Source organism: Cupressus sempervirens, chromosome 2 (genome assembly GCF_028749045.1).
Source record: "Cupressus sempervirens isolate cs-2001-9-10 chromosome 2, ASM2874904v1, whole genome shotgun sequence".
Taxonomy (NCBI): domain Eukaryota; kingdom Viridiplantae; phylum Streptophyta; class Pinopsida; order Cupressales; family Cupressaceae; genus Cupressus; species Cupressus sempervirens.
In genome coordinates, this window is record NC_143119.1 from 529,846,879 (window position 1) to 529,870,629 (window position 23,751).

The 23,751-nt window shown below is 34.6% G+C and overlaps 1 protein-coding gene across 2 annotated transcripts in view; it reads left to right on the top strand.

Moving 5' to 3' along the window:
* LOC149573288 (putative RNA-dependent RNA polymerase 1) overlaps positions 1 to 23,751 on the top strand; it is an 87,724-nt gene that overhangs the window by 53,448 nt on the left and 10,525 nt on the right. For both annotated transcript variants that reach the window (XM_089814497.1, XM_089814496.1), the window contains exon 3: positions 3,331 to 5,234. In XM_089814497.1, the coding sequence (XP_089670623.1) occupies positions 3,331 to 5,234 (1,904 nt within the window). The remainder of the gene's footprint in view (positions 1 to 3,330; positions 5,235 to 23,751) is intronic.

Below are 23,751 nucleotides of genomic sequence, written 5' to 3' on the forward strand. Positions count from 1 at the left end.
AAAAAATGAATAATACACTAAGATGCAAAAACAAAATCAACACTTACCTCTTGCAAATGAGTTGAGGAGTGTTGTTATTGACTCCTTAATGCTCCCAATGCAATCTTATGGCCTCCCCAAATGGACTTTTGATCTTTTTGGTGCTCTTCCTTCTTGCTGGTTGCAAACCTGTTGTTTAATTTTAAATAAATTGGTCCCCTTATTGTATAACACATCAAAGACATAAGCTGTAAAAAGGGTGTAATACTGTTTATTTATGTGATGTCTGAATTCTAGCCAATTGTGAGATGACATGTCATTAGCCATTTCCATCGTGGCCTCAAAGGCTAACCGAGACTTTGGGGAGATCAGAAAGAGATTTTACCTAGGCAATTCCATTTACAGGTCAATAGGAGTTGGTTCAACAGGGTTTCCAGATACTTTATTGTAGTAATTCATGAGGGTTTACTATTTTTGGCATCCGAGTATAGGACTTGATTCCAATGAGCTATCACATAGTTCTCCAAAATCATTTGACATTTTATTTTAATGCCCGAAGATTTTATATAGTTTATTATATAAAGTGATATTAGATTACATTTTAATAAAAAAAGTCACTTTATGTCATAAATTATTTCTATTGCATCAAATGGGAAATTTTATTTTAACGGAAAATGATTTATCCCAGGGCATTGGTCAAATGGGAGGAAAATACTAATGAGAAAGTTTAAAAAGATGTGATAGTTCTCATTTAAAATATGCTTGGAAATATTAAGAAGTCTAGTGAAATTCTGAAGGTTATTTCTCACAGGCTGGAGGATGAAATCCATTCAAGTTGAAAATCTTGACACCAATGAAATACATGGTCTTGAGGTTTCTTGAATTTGTCAAGGCTAGATCTGTATTGGTTCTTTATGTTGCATGAGGAGAAAACGACTAAGGGAAAGCTTGGTTTTTTCTGTGATGCTGAAGATTATCAAATGCTAATTGGGAATTAAAACTTCTTTAGATATTGTTGGTGATTATATGCAAGGGTTGTGAGGACATTTTTCCCCTCATTAGCTAGCATGTCTCTCGCTGTTGAAACTATACAGTCAAGGAGATCTTGTTTCGTACAAATGCTTTTTGGCTGCAGCATTACTAGTCATATTTGGTTTTGTCTTATGGCTTGGAAACTCAGTCTTTGTAACTGAACAGAGTCTGGAGTGCAATTGCAAGCCTGGTTATGCATACTGAAAGGGTGAGTATTGTTGTGAATATGATTTTGTTTCTTGGCATATTGACTGGACTTAGTCATTTTTTCACTAGTTGCCATCAATGCCAAAGGGGGAGATTGTTGGCAAGATATTTTTTGCAATGGATGGTATGTTGTCATTGATGACAACTACATACATTTCTCTTGATCATGACAATGAATTTTGACTTACCAAATGCAGAGTTGATTGAAATCAGCCAAGTGTGGAATAGAGAGCAGTATATAGGTACAGTAAATGAATCGGTACATACAAATGGAACAGAATAATGCTATGCAATTGTGGATACTGTATTGAGGCAGTTATAAGGATTTAATTCTACGATTGCAAGTCTTGGAGTTTCAGAATTCAAAAGATATTCATGTCTGAGTATTAGATTCACAATCTTGGTCAGGAACAAAACAGAGATGAAAAGATTTCATCAGTTGGACTTGAATATTGGTAAGAGGAATTGTTTTGATTATTGATTATGTTTGAGCTGACTATGGAGAGCTTACCTTTTGTTTAGCATAATATGGATTGATAAATTGATTGAGTAAAGAAGATTGTTTTACATGTTTGTTTGGGACTTAGCAGACAACTATGAAACGTTCAAATGTTTTGAGTGGGTATATATATGATCGAGTTTTGCTTTGTGATGGATAATATGACATATAGGATTGTTGATGTGGTGTGTTATGTGATTTATTTGAGGATCGCAGCAGAATTTGTTATGCGATGGACAGTATACAGAGCGAAAGCTCATCAGAGCTGGTCTAGCATAGGAGATGCTACTCTACAGTTCATAATTGGGTTGTTGCCCATAGTTTATATCTGATTGGGTTGTAGCCCTAATACTGTCATAGAGCAGCATGCTTCTGGCAAGTACCTAATGCCTTGTGCATTTCTATAAACCTTGAACAGTGTTCATCATTACTAAATCCTTTAACCGGGATAATTACTGTTGTAGAGTAATTTCATGGGTCACAACTCCCACCGTGGTCTTTCCCTTAAGAGGGTTTCGACGAAAAAATAGTGGTGTTACGAGTTCTTGCGTTGCTTTTTTGTTGTGTTGCGGTTTACTTTCTATTTTCTTTATATGGTATTTGTGAATCGGTTTAAGGTTAATTAAAGAGCTAGAATACTGATTCAGTCCCCTCCCCCTTTAGTATTCTTCAACCCTAGCAGTATGATGCTGTGTGTGGTAGTCATTGCTTCACATACATCTATGTTTCTGATTTTTCTATGCTTTCTATGGACAAATCCAATCCCTCTTTCTGGACTGAACCTATGAACTGAATGGGTCAAGCCGAACCCTGTCCAGTACAAGGACTTGTAATTTAGTTCAATCCTAGTCACCTTTTCAGTTTGTAGGATTTTTTCTAACCCAGTATGTTATATTATAGATGAATGCAATTTTGAGCTCCTTTTAAGCTACTTTATTCTTTCAGACATAAATATAATTTGTTAGTCTTCTTGCTTCTGTAGTAAGAAAAAGTACCGTGCTGTGTGATACAAATGCCAATCTTAGAGGAAATAGAAATCTTTGGGTTGCTATAATTACAAATGTCCTTTCATGAAAAATCTTCAGTACAAAACCAAATAAGCAAGAAAATATGAACTTTGTATTAAATTATTAATATACTAAATCACCGGTTATTATTAAACTCAATCTTTTGAACTGAGATTGATACATAATCAGAATAATGTTTCAAGAGTAATCATATTGGCTTTTTTGTTCTTAAGTTCTCAACAAATCAAGCTTGTGATTAATCTAAAAAAAATGCTAGAAGCCAAGCAAATGAGCAAATTAATATTTTTCTAATCCCTAACCTGTCCTTAATACTTATAGAGAGTGCTTTGCAATTTTTTAAAATAAATGTAATCATTTGTATTTTGAACAAAATTCTTAATTATGTAAGTACCTGAGATTTAAATTTGTATATTGCCTATCAGTTTTACTTTAAATAGATTTTGCATGGGTCGGCGGACATTGATGAATGCCCATGGTCTTTCTTTTTATACTTATAATAAGGGAGAGGGTGTTATGTTGCAAGTGTTGTCAGTTGTGTGTTTTCATTTTAATGTTTAGTCATCTTATACAATTATCTCGTGACAGTTGCTTTGTGCTCCAAAGATATATTACAAGGATGAAGCATGTTCTAGTAATGGTACGGATGAGAAACTTGTCTTTTACAAGGACAGCAGTGATACATGGGTAAGAACCACAGACTTCACCTCGTTTTATAGCATAGGCCAGTCATCATCACTATGCTTTGCACTACCACATGGCAGTAACATTTCTCAAATTCGAGAGAATTTTGCTCATTATAAAGAAATTGCAGAGACTGAGAGGCTCTCCCTAGTCTCAGGTACTTCATTTTCTTCTCCAAGATTGGTGCCAATTTTAAGTCCTCCCGTGGGATTAAATGTGCCTTTTGAAATACTGTTCCAAGTGAATTCATTTGTTCAGAGTGGATTGCTCAGTGGGCCAAGCCTTAGCAGCGAATTCTTCTATTTGTTACACCCTCAATGGATACCTTATGTCCATATAAACATGGCTCTTGTGAAAATTGGTAGTTTGAGAAACACATGCTATGATCCGGTGAAGCTAATTAAGAAGGAGTATGAAAATTTAAAAAAATTTAAAAAATTCAGGACGCACACTGGTTTATTTGAGGCTTCTCTGGACAATGGCTTGATGTATGTTTACCGAGTACAAGTAACACCCTCAAAAGTTTACTTTTTTGGACCAGAAATTAATGTGTCCAACCGTGTGACACGGGAGTATGCTAAATACATTAATAACTTTCTCCGTGTAACCTTTATTGATGAGAATGGGAATAGACTGTACTCAACTGATTTATCTCAGAAATTACAGAATGGTGTAGGAAAATCTACAAAACTATACAAACGTGTCCTCTCAGTTTTGAAGGAAGGTATTGTGATAGGGAGTAAGAAATTTGACTTTCTTGCTTTTTCAACTAGTCAATTACGGGAAAGTTCTGTGTGGTTCTTTGCTTCAACTGAAGAGGTTAATGCTGAGAGTATCCGAGAATGGATGGGTGACTTTTTAGCAATTAAAAATGTCGCCAAATGTGCAGCAAGAATGGGACAATCCTTTAGCTCTTCTACAGAAACACTTCATGTTTATCCACATGAAATTGAAGATATTCCAGACATTTTGGTTCAGAGTGAAGGTAAAAGATATAATTTTTCAGATGGAATTGGGAAGATATCCTTGTCCCTGGCAAAACAGGTAGCTGCCAAGTGTAATTGTGATTATGTACCCTCTGCATTTCAGATAAGGATCGGTGGTTACAAAGGTGTTGTAGCAGTAGATCCTCGATCTCCATATAAACTCTCTCTGCGGCCAAGCATGAATAAATATGAGTCAAACAATAGCAATCTTGATGTTCTGTCTTGGACAAAATTCAGGCCATGCTATTTGAATCGGCAAGTAATAACTCTTTTGGCTACATTGGGGGTCAGGGATCAGAACTTTGAGAAGATGCAGGAAGAAGCAGTCAGAAATTTAGATGAAATTTTGTCTAATAGAGACATGGCCCTGGAAGTCCTGCGTGTCATGCACGTGGGTGATTCTCATAACGTCCTTTTAAGGATGCTTTCAGCTGGATATTTGCCTAATTCCGAGCCATACTTGTCAATGATTCTTCATGCATTTCGAGCATCTAAACTCTTTGAATTAAGATGCAAGGCACGCATTTTTGTTCCAAAGGGAGCATGCTTGATGGGCTGCCTGGATGAGAGTAGAACATTAAAATATGGTGAAGTATTTATTCAAGTTTCTCACACACCAGGAGTCAATCAATTTCATGATACAGGCCTTCATGCAGCTCAACAATGGGGCAGTGATACTGGAACTAGGACAATTGAAGGGAAAGTGATAGTTGCAAAAAACCCATGCCTTCACCCAGGTGATTTACGAGTTCTATCAGCAGTTGACAACCCCAATCTCGCTCACATGGTTGACTGTGTTGTTTTCCCACAACAAGGTCAAAGGTAAGTATATAAATTCCTTGCTTTTACTTGATACAGATTTAACAGGAGTTGTTTGTTTTTCTCTGTATTCTGTTCTATCTTGTTTTACATACACCAACACTTTCACATTAACTGATAGTATGGTAACATTAAAATTCCTCTTATATAACTCAAGTTAATATTTAAGCAATTTATCAATAGCTGAAATTATTATGATTCAACAAACACCAGATTTTATTCAGCAATTTATGTGTGCTTTGGATGATTTTGCAAACGTTCATTGGTTATAGATCCCGCTAAGCAAGACAACCTAATTTCTCAATATGTATTTGAATGTTGCTGTTTTGGAATGTATTTGAGCATTGCTGTTTTGGAACTTTTTAAGATGCCATTGTCAAAGATGGTTTTGGCTGCTCTTCTATGATTAATATGCTTTCACATCCAAACATGAACTTAACCTGCATTTATATTCAAACAATTGTTGTTTGCAGACTTATTTAAATCAGTTTTAATTAGCTCTCTATCCAGAGTCTTGTTGATTACACAAATATGATGTGTTACTGCTTGGCAGAAACTATTGATAGATCAATCTACATAGTATTCCTCTTGTACAATGTAACTAATTGGGTGGGACTTATTGGCAGAAATATATTGTTAGTTTCTTTACACATAAAATATCACTGATTGCATACAAAAGATTATCTTAAACATGGATGCCATCCAAAATCACTTTTGGCACCAATGAAGATGGTAAAGCATCCTCAAGGTAGAGGAATGTTTTCCTCCATTTTCTAAATCTGGTGTCCATTTCAACCTAGTACTTTCCTATAATTTCTGGTGGTATTTTGTGTTTTCCAAGATATCTCACTAGATCTTATCTCCGATTAGGACCCAAAGGAGGCCTACTTACAATGACTGATTACAACATGGTATTGATTATCAGACATGATACTTAAATATCAGGTCATGTTCAAAGATGCGGTGGTATGGCCATGAGAGCTTCTGCTCTTAGGTCACTTGATCAAAATATCATAAATCTCATTTTAAAATCACTTGCTATATTTTTCATTAACATATCAAACAACAGTCCAAAATTTTATAAATTTTATTTCAATGTCTGTATCTAAGATTTTCATTCTTAGAAAGTCACTAGTAACTACTAAATAACAAGTACCCCAACAAAAATTCAGCTATGAGGTCTAGAGTGTCTTTTAGGTTGTGATGTTGAAGGCTTTGCAATTTTGGATCAACACTTCCAAAGTATAAAAGGAAACTGGGGGAGTTCATATGGGTTTAGCAGATTATTTAATTCCCTGTTGTGATGTTAGGAATATTGCATAATAGGATGCATAAAATAATTAGGTTTGTTGAGTAAATTAATACGTAAGTGCTATGAATGTTTTTGAATAGGATAATAAACAACTCAGTTTATTTGGGAAAACTGTTTGTGGGAGTTTCCTATGAAATAGGATATGAGAATCCTATGAATATGTAATGTATTTGATTGAAAATAAGAAACACTTATTATTTTGTGTTTAGTGTTAATGTTTGGTAGCTTCTGTCGGATAACTCTATGGTTATTCATATAATTATATATGAGATATATTATTATGTGAGATATAAGCTTATTATTTGAGATATATATAACATAATTAAGTTTGTATTATTAATTATCTATTTATTGAATAGACATTTCTATTCATTCACCCATGCTCAATATAAATGAGAGGATGTTGCATATGGAAAACATATACCTGATTACAAGGCAATGCCATTACATTTGCAGCAGATCTTGGAAACTTAACATGGTATCAGAGCCTACTGTAGATGTATGGAAGAAGAAAATTTTGATGTCACTTTGGCTGTGAAAACCCCTGAGAAGTTGCTAAGACCAAGGAATGCTCAGACTTGTTTGTGGAAGAATTGATGTTGAGAAGTTCAACTGTACCAAAGTTAGAAACACAAGGTTCCATGGAGGATTCCAGTAAGACATTATTGCAAGTAATGTCCCAACAGATCATAAGTGTGATGAAGATACACCAAGGCATGCAAAATTCCTTGCTCGAGCTTGTAGTGTATTGTCTATTGTAAATTTCTTGCCTTTTTCACTACACAAAATATGTCGTAAGCTTTCGTCTTCCACATAAACATTGGAAAATATCTAAGAGCACATTAAGATACCCCGACAAGAAAAGGTCTTAGAATGAATTCAATAAAAGGTAAGAGACCTTTCATTGGCTCGATTGGTTCCTGCAAGTGAGAAACATGCTTAAAGACTACCCTCATTAGTGGAAAATAAATTAATGCTTGGTATTGGAGGCTCATGCTATGGACGGGGAACTCAGAGGCAATGTTCTGCAGTGAATTGAGCCTCTACGATAACAATGACGTTCATGATTCAATTTGACCAGCCGATGATATTGTTCCTAACGATGCATTCAAATACCTATATCTTTGGTGTATCAAATGTGTCGCAACATCATGGCAATTCAAATTAGATTAGTGAAATGAGATAACACTCCTATTATGAATTAAGATATTGTATTTGTGGATATTGTGCCTCTTTGAACTGGTGTCATGAGCTACTTTGTAATGAATTATTATCATGTTTTTGAATGGATTATCAAATATGTAGCTTAAAATTTTGGAGTATCGTGCTATCTCCTAGGAGGAATTTTCTCCATTTGTTACTAGCAACTATGATTTTCGTGTGTGAGCCCTACTTGACGTAGAACCAAATTACTAGCACAAACGTGTCAATTCTAGAGAAAGTCATTCATTTGAATCAGCGATAAATGTAGAATTTAGTAAAATCAATTACGATTAAGGGGGCTTAAATTGACAATGATTTACAAGCAAAGCAGAGGAAGATATTAAAAGTTGAAACATCAACACTCTATTGGTGCATCCCGCAAACACATGGAAAAGACTTCGTTTGATGTGGAGTATGATGGGACATAGTAGAAATTTTGACCAAGCTTGCCAATATATGGAGTGACTATAGCCACTACCTTGGAAAGGTATGGTAGTTTGAAGATTAGTATAATATTAAATTTTGAATTTTAAATTCTAATGTTATTATGAGATATAAATAATATTATATATATATAGATAGGAGTAGAATTACTTTATGAATATGTATAGAACATTGTGAATTTCTAAATATATTAATGAGATATATTGTTGTTAGTATCAAGAATAAGATAAAGCTACTAATATTCTTATTTGATTTTTTCTATGAGTTATTTGCCTTGGATCTTTTCCTTTGAGAATGTTCTTGCAGGAAAAAGAGGGAGATTAAGATTCAGAGGGAGAAGATTGAGGATGCGATTTGGTTAACCTTTAGTGAACCCACCCTTATTGATTAAGAGGGAGTAGACCATGCTGAGATGGTTTCTCTAATGATTAATAAGTTGTCACAGTCAAGAGGACTGTCACCATGTGACATTTATATGGGCCTATCCCCTATGTATATCATGAGGAAGTGGCGACTTCCAAATGATCATCACTTGTATTTGGGAGAAGTCGTAAGGTGACGATCTTACAATCAACTTGTATAATGAGATGAAATAAATTGAGTAAATGGTGAATGTCTTGCATCTCAACATTCTGGGAGGCCATTACTCTTAGAGTACTTGGTGAATATCATTGATATTCTGGGAGGCCAATACTCTTGATATCAAATGTGATATCTAAACGGTTTGAGTAAGTGGTGAATATCTTTGATATTCTGGGAGTGCAATACTCTTGATATCAAATGTGATATCTAAACGTTTTGAGTAAGTGGTGAATATCATTAATATTCTGGGAGGCCAATACTCTTGATATCAAATGTGATATCTAAACCTTGTTTTTGAGTACTTGATGAATATTGGATGTCAATATTTTGGGAGATCAAGACTCTTGATATCAAATGTGATATCTAAAATTTTTTTGAGTACTTGATGAATATTGGATGTCAATATTCTGGCAGATCAAGACTCTTGATATCAAATGTGATATCTTACCCTTTGTTTGAGTAATTGATGAATATCATATGTTGATATTCTGGAGATCAATACTCTTGATATCGTATGCAATATTAAATTGTGGAAAACTTCTGAGATATTCTTATATTACCAATGGTGTAATATTTGTTTTGTGTTTATCCTCCCTTGCTAAGAGGGAGTGTTAATGTTTGGTAGCTTCTGTTGGATAACTCTATGGTTATTCATATAATTATATATGAGATATATTATTATGTGAGATATAAGCTTACTATTTGATTGATATATATATATATATATATATATATATATATATATATATAACATAATTAAGTTTGTATTATTAATTATCTGTTTATTGAATAGACATGTCTATTCATTCACCCATGCTCAATATAAATGAGAGGATGTTGCATATGGAAAACATATACCTGATTACAAGGCAATGCCATTACATTTGCAGCAGATCCTGGAAACTTAACATTTAGTGTAACTTCTATGTTTCTTTGTGCTTTAATCTCCTTTCATGGTGTCAAAGCCTCTCTAATAGTTACCAAAGTGTGGTGAAAAAAAAGTTTTGTAATAGAATAGTGTTGTTGAGGGAGGCAAATTTACTTGGATTTTCCATTTTGTTCATTTTCATAGTTGTTTGAATTTGATAAGTCATGGATTTTAAAGCTTCTCATTGAAGCCATTATAGAGGATTGTTGATTATTTAAAGAAAGGAATATTACGATAATAGATAGTTTCTATTATCTCTATTTAGTATCTAATGGTTATCTATTGTAATCTCGTGTAAATATTAGAATTTTTCTAATATTTAGTTTTATGTTTCTAGAATAAAATGTTTCTATTCTTTACGAGTGTTTCCTACTGAAACATCATTCAGTCTCTTGTATAAATTGACCTCCCAGTCTTTGTTAGTAACAAGTAAATATTTTCTAATTGCTTCATAATAAGGAATCCCTATGCCTTTGATGTAGGAGCATTCTTGGGTCATTGGTGATCTTGCACCACCCAGAAATATTTTCTTTAGGTTTATTTGTTTACTAGTCAATTGGGCAGTTCTTGTATTGTTCTATTTTGCAATTGATACAATGGGCTCGTTTTCTTATTTGATCCTTATGGCATGGTCTAGACATTGTGAACTTCCTATTCTAGCTTTGCATGGTGTTCTGATGTTTCAAGATGAAGTTATCTTATGATTGGTGTGTTCTTATTTCGGCTTTTCTATTCTAACAACTAGGTTGGCGAGGTGCAGCTTGCGATGGAAATTCACAACATGCGATGCGTGTTGGCGCATTGTTCTATATCGTAATACGTTTCATTGACCCTCTTGTATGTTTGCACAACACAATGTGTTCATTTGGGGATTATGTTTATGATTTGGGTCTTGACCTATCTGTTGTATCACATTTCCTTTGTTTTGGAAATTAATGATTGGATAAGCCAACTTGTGGTTGGTGATCTTGTATATAAGTAGGACTGTAGACTTTGTTTTAGAGAGTGAGTGGATTGAGAGGAGAATAATTGGAAGGCTAGTTTCAGATCTTGAGAATAATTGAGCATTTCTGCTGTTGCTTACTCTTGCTGCAAGGTTAGACATCTCCCTTGGGGATTCTTCGATCTTCGTTGCATCAAGTGGTATTAGAGCAGGTTTTGTTGGTGTTGTTAGTGAACGCAAGTACTTGGAATTGCGTGTTTGGCTTGCATCCCCTTGTTGTTGTGGAATGACAAAAGTTGATGTTTTGATCCACATTAACCAGAGGCTTGTGGAAGGTGGCAAAAGAAGGATTCACAATTGGAAGGTTGATGATCACACTTGGGAACCTAGTTGTGGGGCGACAGAAGATTGGATTTGACCTGCAATTGTGAAGCCTAGTGAATTTGATAAGTTTTTTTGATTACTGGATAGACCTAAGTGCTTGAGGAAGATTGTTTGTGTTGGTTGATTGTTGGATTGGATAAGGAAAATCAACACTTGTGATTAGATTGCTGAACCTGAGGAATTGAAGATTGGCATCTTGGTAAACATGTCGCCTAGAAGACTGAATCCTAGAAGATGAGAAAATGATAGAGGAAATTAGAAATGTGATAAGGAATGAGATTCAAAATGTTTTAGTTAGGCCTAGGAGAAACCCTAAGATCGAAGATGAATTTGAAGAAGCAACTGGATCTTGAGACAACTAAATTTGAAATTCCTATTCAAGAGGAAAGATTGTTGAGCTATGACACAAATGGGTAAGTCATAGAATCAATGTTGTATGCTTTTCTGGTTCTTTACATTTGGAGGAATTGATAGATTGGATTAATTAACTAAAATATTACTTTGAGTGTGAAGATGATAGGGATCCATATAAGGTTAAGTTAGCACAGACTAATTTGAAGAGTCATGTTGCCTTATGGTAGAAAGAATTGTAGAAACAAAGAGAAGATTATTGAGAACATATGATAACTAGATGAAGGGTTATAGTTTCTAGACTTCAAGATAAGTTCATATCAGAGGATTATGAACTTGAATTGTTTAAGAAGTTACAAAATCAGATGCAAAAAGATTTGACGGTAAAAGATTACACCGAGGATTTCTACAATATGACAATTAGGTCCATGCACTGACATGTTGAATGATTTCAAAGGTGGAGCGATGAAACAAACACTAATTGGTAATCGCAGTAATGGTAGAGACAAAGATAAATGGTTTAGTAAGTTTGATCAGAGCAAAGGTTATAGCAGTAGTAGTAGTGATGGAATGCCCGATGGAGGAGGTTATTCTACTAGAGATTTGTTGAACACTTGCATAAACATTAGTAGTAATGATCATGTGGAGAATTGAAGTAGTTCTTGTTCTTTGGATGGAGAAGACAAGTGGGTGAAGAATGTTCATGGTATCTACATTTTGAATCCTGTCAGATGTTCATAAATTCCTTTTATGGAACATCTTCTATTTACTTGAGGTGTCTGATGCAGAAGCATCCTTGGGTCATTGACAATTTCGCATCACCCAAAAATATTTCCTTTCAATTTATTTTTTTACTATTCATTTGGGCAGTTTTTTTGTTGTTTTAGCTTGAGAATAGATCCAGTGGGATCGTTTTCTCATGCAATACTTATGGTGTCTTCACATGGTGTTTTGATTTTTCTAGATGAAGTTATCTTAAGGTTGGTCCGATCCTATTCTGGTGTAATGTCCTTGTTTTTGGCAGATCTATGTAGTTGATGGAGTTAGCTCATCATAGCGACCCTTGTGAGTTGATAGGGTGTTTTGGGGGTACCAGCTGTAGATTTACTATTTTTAGTAGGTCTATTTTTGGCAGTTGCTATTTTTGGCAGTGCAGTGGGTGGCTTCGATGGTTGGTTGCCACCTACAGTAAATTAAGTTAATAATTGCATGAGCTCTTATTTATTTTTTAATAATTAAGTTGCATTATTATAATAATATTTATATTGTTGTAATAATGACATTAAGTGATATTTATAAAAAGTGTGTTGGAAAGTTTCTAGTGTTGAGTTCTTTTGGGAAACTTCCACAATTTCTGAAGGGGAGGTTTTTAGGAAACTTTGGGGGCCAATAAAAGATAATAAATGAGAGCTCATTTCATGGGGAAAATCACACTTGAATATATATTTGTTTTTGTTTCCTTTGTGGCTTTTTCCTGAGTTTTGAATTATGAGCCCTTGCTGAAGTATAAGGGTCTCTGAGTTTCTGAAGATTGTTTGAAGTCACTGCTGATGTATAGTGGTTTCATTGGTTAAATCTCCTATTTGTGATTTTCCAGTGATTGGGAGATTGGATTTATAAGTTTTGAGAAATAATTTAGTGTCTTCCATTACTATGTTACTGTTTCTTGGAGGACTGTTATTGTGAGACTTTGAGGGTTTATTTTATCTGCATATCTGGGTATTGGAAAGCTGGTTAATACTGAAGGATTGAGTTTGGCAGCCTGCGATCTATCCTACAGGGCCTGTAGATAGTAGTACAAACTTGTGTTACCTGTTAGGAGGCATGCCGTTAAAAATTCAGGGCTGGTATTAATTATCTGGGTGCTATAATCAGATTTGGGGGGCCAGTAAATGACTGTTGTGGGCTGCAATAATTACCAGCAGTGGCTGCGATCAGAATTCTGGCCTTGTGTTACACTCCAGCAGCTCTGTGTGAAGTATTTGGAAGCCACGTTTCAGCATCAGCTTTGCACGCCATTCTTCTCACAACCTTCTATATTGAAGACACAAGTGTATACAGCTGGGTATTGGCAATAAGAAGCTAACGTGGACAGTAAGAGGGCAATTTGGTGAGATGGCCTGTCAAATATATATTGCAATCTAGGTGCCATTTAATAATATGTAATTCTGATTGATGATAATAGCAAATAAAGTGCATTGTGGTTTTTATTTCCATTTACAATCTGATTTCTCATATTGGCATATTAAATTTCTTGAAGTTGTTGATACATTTTCTATGAAGGATTTATAAAATTCATAAAATGTCAAAAAACATAAGTTGTGCATCAACATTCAAACTAGAAGCCAGTTAGGGTTTTTACATCTGGCTTTCCTCTTCTAATGACCAAGTTGCAAGGTGCGGCTTGCAATGGAGATTCATGGAATGTAATGTGTTTTGGCACATTGTTTTATGTTCTAATACGTTTCAGCGACTCTCTTGCATGTTCGCATAGAATGATATATTCATTTGAGGATTGTTCTTATGATTTGGGTCTTTACTTACCTATTGTAACGCATTTCCTTTGTCTTGGAAATGAATGATTGGATAAGTCGACTTGTGGCTGACGATTTTGTATATAAGTAGGTTAGTAGTCTTTGTTTTAGAGAGGGAGTGGAATGAGAGGAGAATAGTTGGAAGGCTAGTTTTGGATCTTGACATCTTGAATCTATAAATTGCATTTGCAGGCCAATTTGATGATAATCTAGTGATATTCTTCCATATTGTGTTCATTATTTTTGAGTTTATTTGTACATTTTTGCTGCTGCTTACTCTTGTTGGAAGATTAGACATCTCCCTTGGGGATTCTTTGATCTTGGCTGCATCAGCCTTGCTACACCAGAATTTGAGTGATCTTTACATGCCAATAATTGTTCACTACAATCTAGTAGCTAAATGGTGCATTACTTTATGATATAGAGAAGTTCTAAACACTAGTCAATTCCATCAAGATAACCAATCAGATGATTTATATGGCAATAATGTGTGTGATATGCTATTTTTAGGCATGAGGGCATGAGAACTTAGTGGGGAGGAGTTTGGATAGTGTGTAATATTTCATTCTCCACTTTAATTTGCAAATTTGTATGATAAAGGTTCAAATTTTGTTTGTGGGAGTCCTACAAATAATATAAATCAAGCAGAGGGTGAAGGTATTACAAAGGTGTTGCACTATTTGTTGTAAAGCTTTTACATGGTTAAATCAAGGATCAATATCCGTCTCAAAATGACCATTGCAATGTTCACTACAAGATACATGCATAGGTAGGGAAAATTAGTTCTTCAAAGGTTTGTAGTTCATGCCAATCAAAAAGAGAGAAGAAATTCTCAATCTTAGGCACCCAAGGCAATAATGAAGGTAGAGAAAATGCCATGAAATTTCTAAGCCAAAGAAGTCCCTATTGTAGTTGTTTATCTATAGATTAACATTTTCTTATTCGAATGGAAAATGTATTGAAAAAATCCATGGTAGTAGAAAACATGTGGGCATAGTATTCCAATTTGTACGTGAGCTACAGTAGGTAATCTTGCCTAGTAAATTTTGATGCTAGCGAGATCAAGGGAGAAAAATGTTTTATGACACAAAGGAGACTTGGTTATGGCATTAAAAAATGTCTAAGTACACAATAATTTCTTTACCTATACAATGTTTTCTAGCAATGACAACCATACACTCCAAATTCGTCATCAATAACCTTATTACGAGTTTCCAACCAAAATTCTCCCCCCATTGGCATTAATGGAAAAAAAATCAAAACTCCAAACTGTCTGTGCTCCCTTACCAATTGTTGTTCATAATAGTTAATACTCCAAAAGTTTATAACTACCCCTTAATTTCTATTTCTATCGATCTCCTCCTTTGTACATAGTCTGTTACTCCTTCCTATATGTTTCCCTGTTTTTCTAAATGACGTTCTCTCGCTTTTTTGGCAATAATGCCAAAGACTATAGAAAAAATGGTCTATACAAACGCTCACCTCTTCATGATTTGTCAAAAACAATCTTGAACTTTCCTTTGCACCAGTTAACAGAAGTTCCTATGACTTCTGCAGTCTAGTAAGTGCAATGATTTGACCATTAAGATCAGCTGCAAGTTCCTCCATGTTGTCAACAACACTCATCTCCGATATTACCAATTAGCTTTTCAACATTCTTTAAGTGTACTTGCATAATGTCCACATGGGGTGTTAACATACCTTGTAATTAATTGTATTCTAATATGATCTTATTCTGCTCCCAATTCTCTCTCTCAGTGAAAACTCCCCAATCTTGGCTATGTGTTCCATCATAGATGAAGTGATAGGGTCAAGTTGGCTCACAAGTGTAGCCATGTCAACATCAACTTCTGCAATTTTGGTATTGATCACTATAGCGGAATTCGTAAGAACACATGTCTTACTATTTAGATTACTAGATTATGAGAAAATCTCCTTCATCTCCTTAACCAGTTCTGTACCATCTTAAACTGGACGGAGTCCAATTTAGTGAAGGTTTAGCACCTATTTAATCCGATATCATTAAGCTCCTTGCATCTTTCATTCCTTCTTCCCTTTTATGTCCTTCATCCTAGGTGGAATTGGGATAAAACCTAATAGATCCTCTTTAAAAATCATATTTAGTGTTAAGCTTGATGTAGGATCTATCCTCCTAAGTTCTCCCTTTCTTTCATTTATCCAGTTGGAATCTGCCCCTTGCACTGTAACGACTATATCTCAAACTTTGCATCTAATTTTGGAGATTTGGGACCAATTTTGGGATCCCAAAAGGATCCTAGAGGCTCCAGGACCTATTTGTCAGGGGCGTAGTGAGCCCTTGACCAATCAAGGACGCAATGCACCCTTTATTGGGACCTATTTTGGGTTCCTCTTTGGGTCCCGTGTGTAGGAACATGTGGGGTGTTAATTTCTAGGCAAGTCGACTTGTGGGACTTAGTCCATTTTGAGCTCTATATAAACCCTTCCATTTGCTCCATTTCTCATCTCATACCATATCAAGAAATCCACAAGCATTCATGATCCATGATTCATACGCCCAAGCACTCTAGAATTCTAGCACTCAAGTGTTCCTACAGTGCCTCCCGTGTTTGCATTTTGTACCATGACCTATTTTGCTCGGTGATACTTTATGATATTCATGTTTATGTGCATTTGAGATGCTTTATGATGATATTTGGTTGTTTTGTATTCAAATATAAACCTTGTTTATGGATATATGATGGACTTTATTGGATTATAGTTGATGTGTTTGTGGTATAGATATTGATATCATTCTTGTTGTAAACTTTTATTATGTTGCAAATAAATGATTTAAATAAATTATTTTAATGAGATTAATTAAATGATTATTTACGCGATTTTACACACTGTTGCTTCAGATATATTATTATCATGCATTTACAATTGACTGGGTTGTTTATTGTGCAGGACTAATATCCTCGACATTGGCACATTGAGTTAGTGATTTAGTTGTTCATACTGATCCAATGTTGTCCATGTATGGGTGACGTATCTCTGTTAATTATAATAATAAACCCTCTAGTTAATTGGTAAAATTTGGGATTCATTATACATTTTTAATTAGACTTGTGAGCGTGTCTGTGCATTTAGGAATCCACAGTAGTCATGGAAGTTATTAAGATTTGCAATTTAAGTAATTGAAGGTAATTTTACAATTGATTTAAATTAATTTCTTTTATCGATTAATTGGCCATAGTTAATTCCCAAGCAATTGGGATTGCCAGATTTATTTGGGTCAAGGGAGAAAATTAGATTCTTTAATTAATCTAATTTATATTTCACTTTGTAAAAAGTGCTTATATTGGCTAAAAGTGAGATTATTCTCACTTCTAACATTTTAATTTAGGACTTTTGGAGAAAATCCTCCAAAATCCCTTGTGATATTTTTAGTGATTTGTTCGTTGGGTGAGTTGTGGTTGTGGGATCACCATGAGAATAGGATAATTGATTTCGGAGCTCGAAACTCTTTTTTTGCCAAGAATTTTGTCGACTTTTGCACCTCTTCTATTTTCTAGCGTCAGTTTTTGTGTCTGCCCTTTTGGCTGTGAGGTAGGGCTTTTCCGTTTTAATAGTTTTGGCCCATTTTAGCATTTATTTTTTATTGCTATAGGGTTAGAGGTTGAGAACTAGTGTTCCCCTCCATTTTTGTACATTTATTTGGCTTGGTTGGGCGCGTGTGAGGAATTGGGGGGTTCTAACTTCGAAATTTGTAAGTTTTGAGTTGTTATGCCGACTATTTTTGCATACGAGCTTGGAACTAGATTTTTATATTTGAGTTTTGGGAGATTGGCAACCATTTGGATAATTAGTTTTAATTTTTCAATTTCTGACAACCTTCATTTTGAGTGATTTTTGCATTGCCTCGTTTTGCATGCCACATGGCTCTCTTCAGTACTTCTTGGCATTGATTTTGGTTGTAGATTTAGAATAAATGCTAGGTTTTCAATTCAACCATGGTTTTTTTGTCTTCATTAGGATTTGTGTTGAATTTGTACTCCTAACAATATGCTTGGTTGAGTGTGTTTTTACATTTAGTGTTTCTTGTTTTCTTATCCAACCCTTATTTAGCACTAATTTAGTGTGGATGGTTGTGGGACGGGATTTTACGAGACTTGAACTCTTGGAAATAGGTCAGATGAGATGTAATTCATTTGGGGGTTGGGCTGGGAAATTGTATTACCTATGGGCACTTATTGTGTGATGAGCATAAGTGTGTGGGGTAGATGTATGGAGTGGCTTCTGTCGTGTACCCCAACCCGAAAGTGGCCGACATGGTAACATGAAGAGGTTCTAACAAGTGATAACCAAAATTAATAAGGGATAGTAAAATGTACTTTAGATATGTGATCTACCCATTTGGATGGTAGCTGTGCACCCCAAGGGAGCTAGTATAAGGACAGTGTGTTCAAACCACTGCTCTGGGATTGTGCGAGTCTGAGGTAGAGGCAGCCTTTCTGAGGCACATGGCCTTTGGAATCAGACTCTGGACTTGGACTCAACCGAGTCGTGGCAGAGTCGAAGGACTTGCCGAGTCCAGGGACTCGCTGAGTCCCGAGCCCAAGACTCCCGATCTTTTTTTCTTTAAATTTTTTTTCTATTTTTTAAAAAGATAGAGATTTTTGGAAGGTCTTTTTTTTTTAGTGTACATTAATTCTAAAAATGATGTGGGGCTCACTGCCAATATTGGTTACTATCTAGGTTTCATTATGAAGAAGTCGCTTTCAGCATTGTAGAGTTCAATAATGTTGTACAAATATTTTCAGATTTACATATATTTGTGTTAGAATTCTATAATGATGTATATGAGTTTTTCCTTTTTTTTTGTTTTGACTTCTTCATGAATTTTAGAACTCTCTAGTGTTGTACATAAAGTTTTAAACTTCCAGACTTACGTGTATATGTGTTGCTGGCTATGTCCTTGATCATTTGCTTGGCAAAAATTTGTAAGTCAACTATAATTGTTATTAAAAGACTTTTATCGTTAAAGGTTGTGTTTCGCCAAGCAAATTGATAGACATACTTGAGAACCATGTTGTTGTCTACAATGCGCACATAAGCTGTAATAAACATATTTCTCAATATCTGAGTCTTCCACAACTTATCTTAGGCATATTCGTAGGAGGGCATAGGCTACTACGAACCTTAGCCTTCTACACTCTAGCTGATATTTTGAATATGTTTTAAACTTTTGATTCCATGAATTTTATATATTGTAGACATTTGACAGTGATACTATGTTTAACTTTATATTATGTTATTTAGTTTTTTTTCCTTCAGAAATTCGTTGTTATACTTATGTGATCTATGCAAAATTGTGTATGAGTGTTAAGTAGTTTCTATTTATCTCAATTATTGTGTATTTGATGTTAATTGACTAAATGATGCATGAAAAAACCTTGAAATCTTTAAAAATATTTGAATTTCATGGATTTTTCGATTTTTCGAGTTCTAGCCAAGTCCGAGTCGGATTTTGACTTTCCGAGTCAGAGGCGAGTCCGAGTCCCATAACTATGGTTCAAACGATAGCCAATCTTCTACAGAATTCGGTGGGAGGGCACAATGCGACGATCTCTTGAGGGGTTTTTGTTTCTACACCATTTATAGCTTGGGCTTCTTGATTCTAAGTGACTTACACTCCACTAGAGTCCTTGCATAGTTAACCCATAGAGTGTATGACTAGGACCTATTGTACTGCATTGTCAGATCACTATCTCCATTAATACGAAATGAGTGGGCCTCTAGATTCTACGTGGTTGGGAGGTCTAGCTACCTATATCACTATTGGGGATCGATGTATAGAATTGGCCTTCTAGTTAGGAGTAGAGCTTGATGGATTCTATGTGGTTTCTAAAGTATGTTTCCTTGTGATTTATGTTCTTTTGATATCATTTTTTGAGATGGTATGATGCTTTTTCTCATGTCTTACTTATGATGCTATGATTTAGATGGATAGATGCTATTATTTTGACATTCTAGTATGTTAGGGTTATTTGATCTCTTTTATGCTTTCGAGTGATCACTCGTCAACTTTGGTGGTTCTAGTACTCCCTAGCGTGGAGGTTCTTACCCTACTTTGCCTTATGAGTCAACTGATTGGCTTTATGAGTATCTTGGGTGACCATTTTCCATCCCTGTATGATGCTATCCTAGTGTTGTACTTCTTTTTGGATTATCTTACAATAATCGATAAGTATCATACTCACCTTTTAAAATTATTGTACAAAACTAGCAAAGTTTTGTACTAGTATTATCTAGATTATCGTACAAAATTGGTGAAGTTTCGTACTACCTCTTTGAGATCTATTGTCTGGGATTTTTTAAAGTATCGTACTAGGTTCATTGGAAGACCTACTCGGCCAAACAAAGGGTGCTTTCCAACTTGTCTGATGTGTTCTAGAAGAAGATTTGGATACCCTTTTGGTAGTTCTTAAGTCGATAGGTAATAAGATACCCTAATTTCAGGGTTTCAAGATTTCAGACTTAGACTGATTTTAAGGTTTCAGGATTTCAGACTTCTGTGAACATAATGGAATCAAGAGCTGATACATAGCTACAAGGATTCCATAGAATAATGGAAAGGTTGAGAGGAAGAATTGAATTATACAAGGAACGGTAAGAACAATGCTTAATGAGTCCAGATTTTCAGACATATTTTGGAGAGAAGTTTTTTACAACAGTTTACATTCCCAACATATAATTGCTTAGAGTAAACAACAATAGAACAAGCTACAAACTGTGGAAGGGTAGAAATGTAACAATTGGATACTCTAAAGCATTGTACGCAAGCTCTACGAGTAAAAATTCCTATGTGGGTAAAGTGCTAGTTAAAATATTTTTTTACATGTTCTCCCTATAAAGTCATGCATTTTCTCTTTTGATATGTCAACATTTTTTATTGGTAAAGGTGGGATGAACCCACAATTTTGTATTGATTTCAAAGAAAAATATAATCAGTCCTAGATTCCTTCATCAGTGATACATTTATTTGTCTTACTCTACTATTCTATCAAAAAAATGCCACATTTTGAAGTTTGCCCATCAACCTATATGCAACACTATATAGATGCTATGCACACATCAATATATATCACACCCTTTCATGGTTAACACTAAAGCCTAATTTCTATTAACAAATTTGCTAAAATTTGAGAAGAAATCTCCAACGCTAAAACCTTGGTTCATCGATTTTAATTTCATGGTTAATTTCCTACACACTAAATGCGAAGATTAGTAGTCCATGAAGATCACACATATAATCAAGATAACCAAGTAACAACATTAAGCATACCTAATTGCATTCACAATAATCCATCCATCATTAGAGCAATATTCGAAATTCAATTTGGTATAAGGTATATGCAAACTAAACATCATACAACATCCTAATGATATCAATTTCTCTTAAACATGTTTCACACGTCGGGTCTAATTAACCTTAATTTGTTTCACATCATACTAATAAATTTCCTCTAATTTTGTCAATGATCAAGCATATAGAGTATATGAAAGTAACCTTAATCAAGCATATAACATCCAATCCACGTTTCCATATAGTTAATCAAAGCTCATAACAAATTTAACAACATAATATCCTCATAAAATTACTTGCATAATAATTCACTTTTAAGACCTACCATTAAGTTTCCATATGAGAGTGCTTCTCATCTTAATATGAATTTCATCTTCAATTTTTCAACAATTCACATGAAGGTATGTATTGAATTGCATTACCATAGTAACCATCTAAGTCAATAATCCATAAAATAAGCATGAGGCATCATGACACCATCAACATAGGTTCCAAATCCAAATAATCAACAATATCAAGTCCTTGTCAACTAGAGTCTAAATCTGTAATGTATCCCCATAATGTATCTATTAGGAGGTCTATACTATAATGACTTGGAAAAACGGCCTCAAACACATCAATCTAGGAAGGAAATGCAAAATGCCAACTGGATCATAAGAATCCTCAAAACCCTATTAGCCACCATTAAAAATGCATTATCATCAAATTACCACAAGGAGCAAGATACATATGAGAGCATAATCCCTATCAAACAACGAGGAAAACAATTACATCATCCCCATTTCAACACCTCATCCCATTCTTAAACTTTTCAAATCTTTTGTTAATGGACATATTCATAAAGTTAGAATTTTATGTAGTGTACAAGACGAGTAGTCCTACAAGTGGCGGTGGTAGAACACATTTCATGGTTTAGCTAAGATGACTCCCTTTGAGACTTTAATGGCTATCCTTCTCAAGCATTGATACTTATCTTTCGATTCTTCTTAAGTGCATTGGATTGAGGATTATTTTCGGCACCCTTAAGAATCTTGTTCATCTCCTTAGACAACCTCAAGTTTGTTCAAAATATTATGAATTAGAAGACTATTTCAAAACACATTGAACTTCTAATTTGTGTCTCTTGGTATTCCATAGTTGGCTTCTAATGTGTATATGGTTTCTAAATAAAGTGGATTTTTAAGTTGTGAATTTTGGTCTTCTGTAGGTGATTTCTAGTGTGTTTTCTTATAAAGATTTTGTATTGGTCTCATTTGTATGCTTGTATGAGTGGGATATTTGTAAATGATATGCAAGAGTAAAATAAATTAAAAAACCCTAAATAAAGAAAGAACATGCTTTTTAAAAATTTATTTTTGACTCTTGTAATTCTTAGAAAGTAAAGTTCATCAATACCATTGAGAGGGGAGATAGGCATGAATGAGTTGTATGCTTAATCCAATTTAAACTTAACTTATCAAATTCAACTTCAATAACCAATAATATGAACAATGCCAAGAGATAGAACATACACAATGATTTGTTAACTAGGAAAACCTTTGATCAAAGGGAAAACCCCAATGGGAATGATGCCCACAAAATGATTTACTAATATATAAGTTCCTTGTGAAAGGATGTGATGTTGTTAGGAGTAAATTACAATGCAATTAATCCTTGTTAAGAGACTTCAACCCTGCTATGAGCTGAGAGGAAGACAATTGAATCCACTATCTAAATTGCTTTAGAGTTGTTACACAAAATAGATCTCTAGGATAACATATCCCAAGTAGTGAACTGACCAATTCAACAACTTCTTTGCTAATACAACTTTTTTGATGTTCTCAAACCAATCTCAACATGATCTGCTTGTATGCTCTAATCAAATTCACACAACAAACATTTCACTTACACACAATTGCGAATCACACTTACAACCAAGGAAACAACCTTTCCTTTATACCTTGTCCTAATAACTAATTGAGTTGGCCTTGAAGGCTTTCCCAATATACAATTGAGTAATATAGGACCTCAATATGATATTACAATAATGTTCCACACACTACGATACATTTTACAACTTCCAAATTAAATCCCAATTGCACAGTTGTCTACTAATGAACATATCATACGTTACACTCAGCGACCTCCACAAAATGATCTCTAGGATCTTCTATTATGAACATGTCTTCAACCATGATCTGATCTAAGCTTGCTTAACTTCATTCCATCTCGCATAACAAATACAACTTAATTACTAGTAAAATGTTTCTTGCACATTGACCCGCAACTAGTCTTCAATTAATCAACTATAACTCATCTCAGTCTTCATACTAATTAAAGCGAACACAGATGTAGCATCTGAACACATCCACGAACATGAATCTAAGCCTGCATAGCTTAACCTGCGATACCCAAACTTCGTTGATCAAATCTGCCTTTGCAATATATTGCAACCCTATCTATCATTTATCATATTACATATACATTGACATCAATGACAAACCAAGTCTTGAATGTAACACATAAGAAA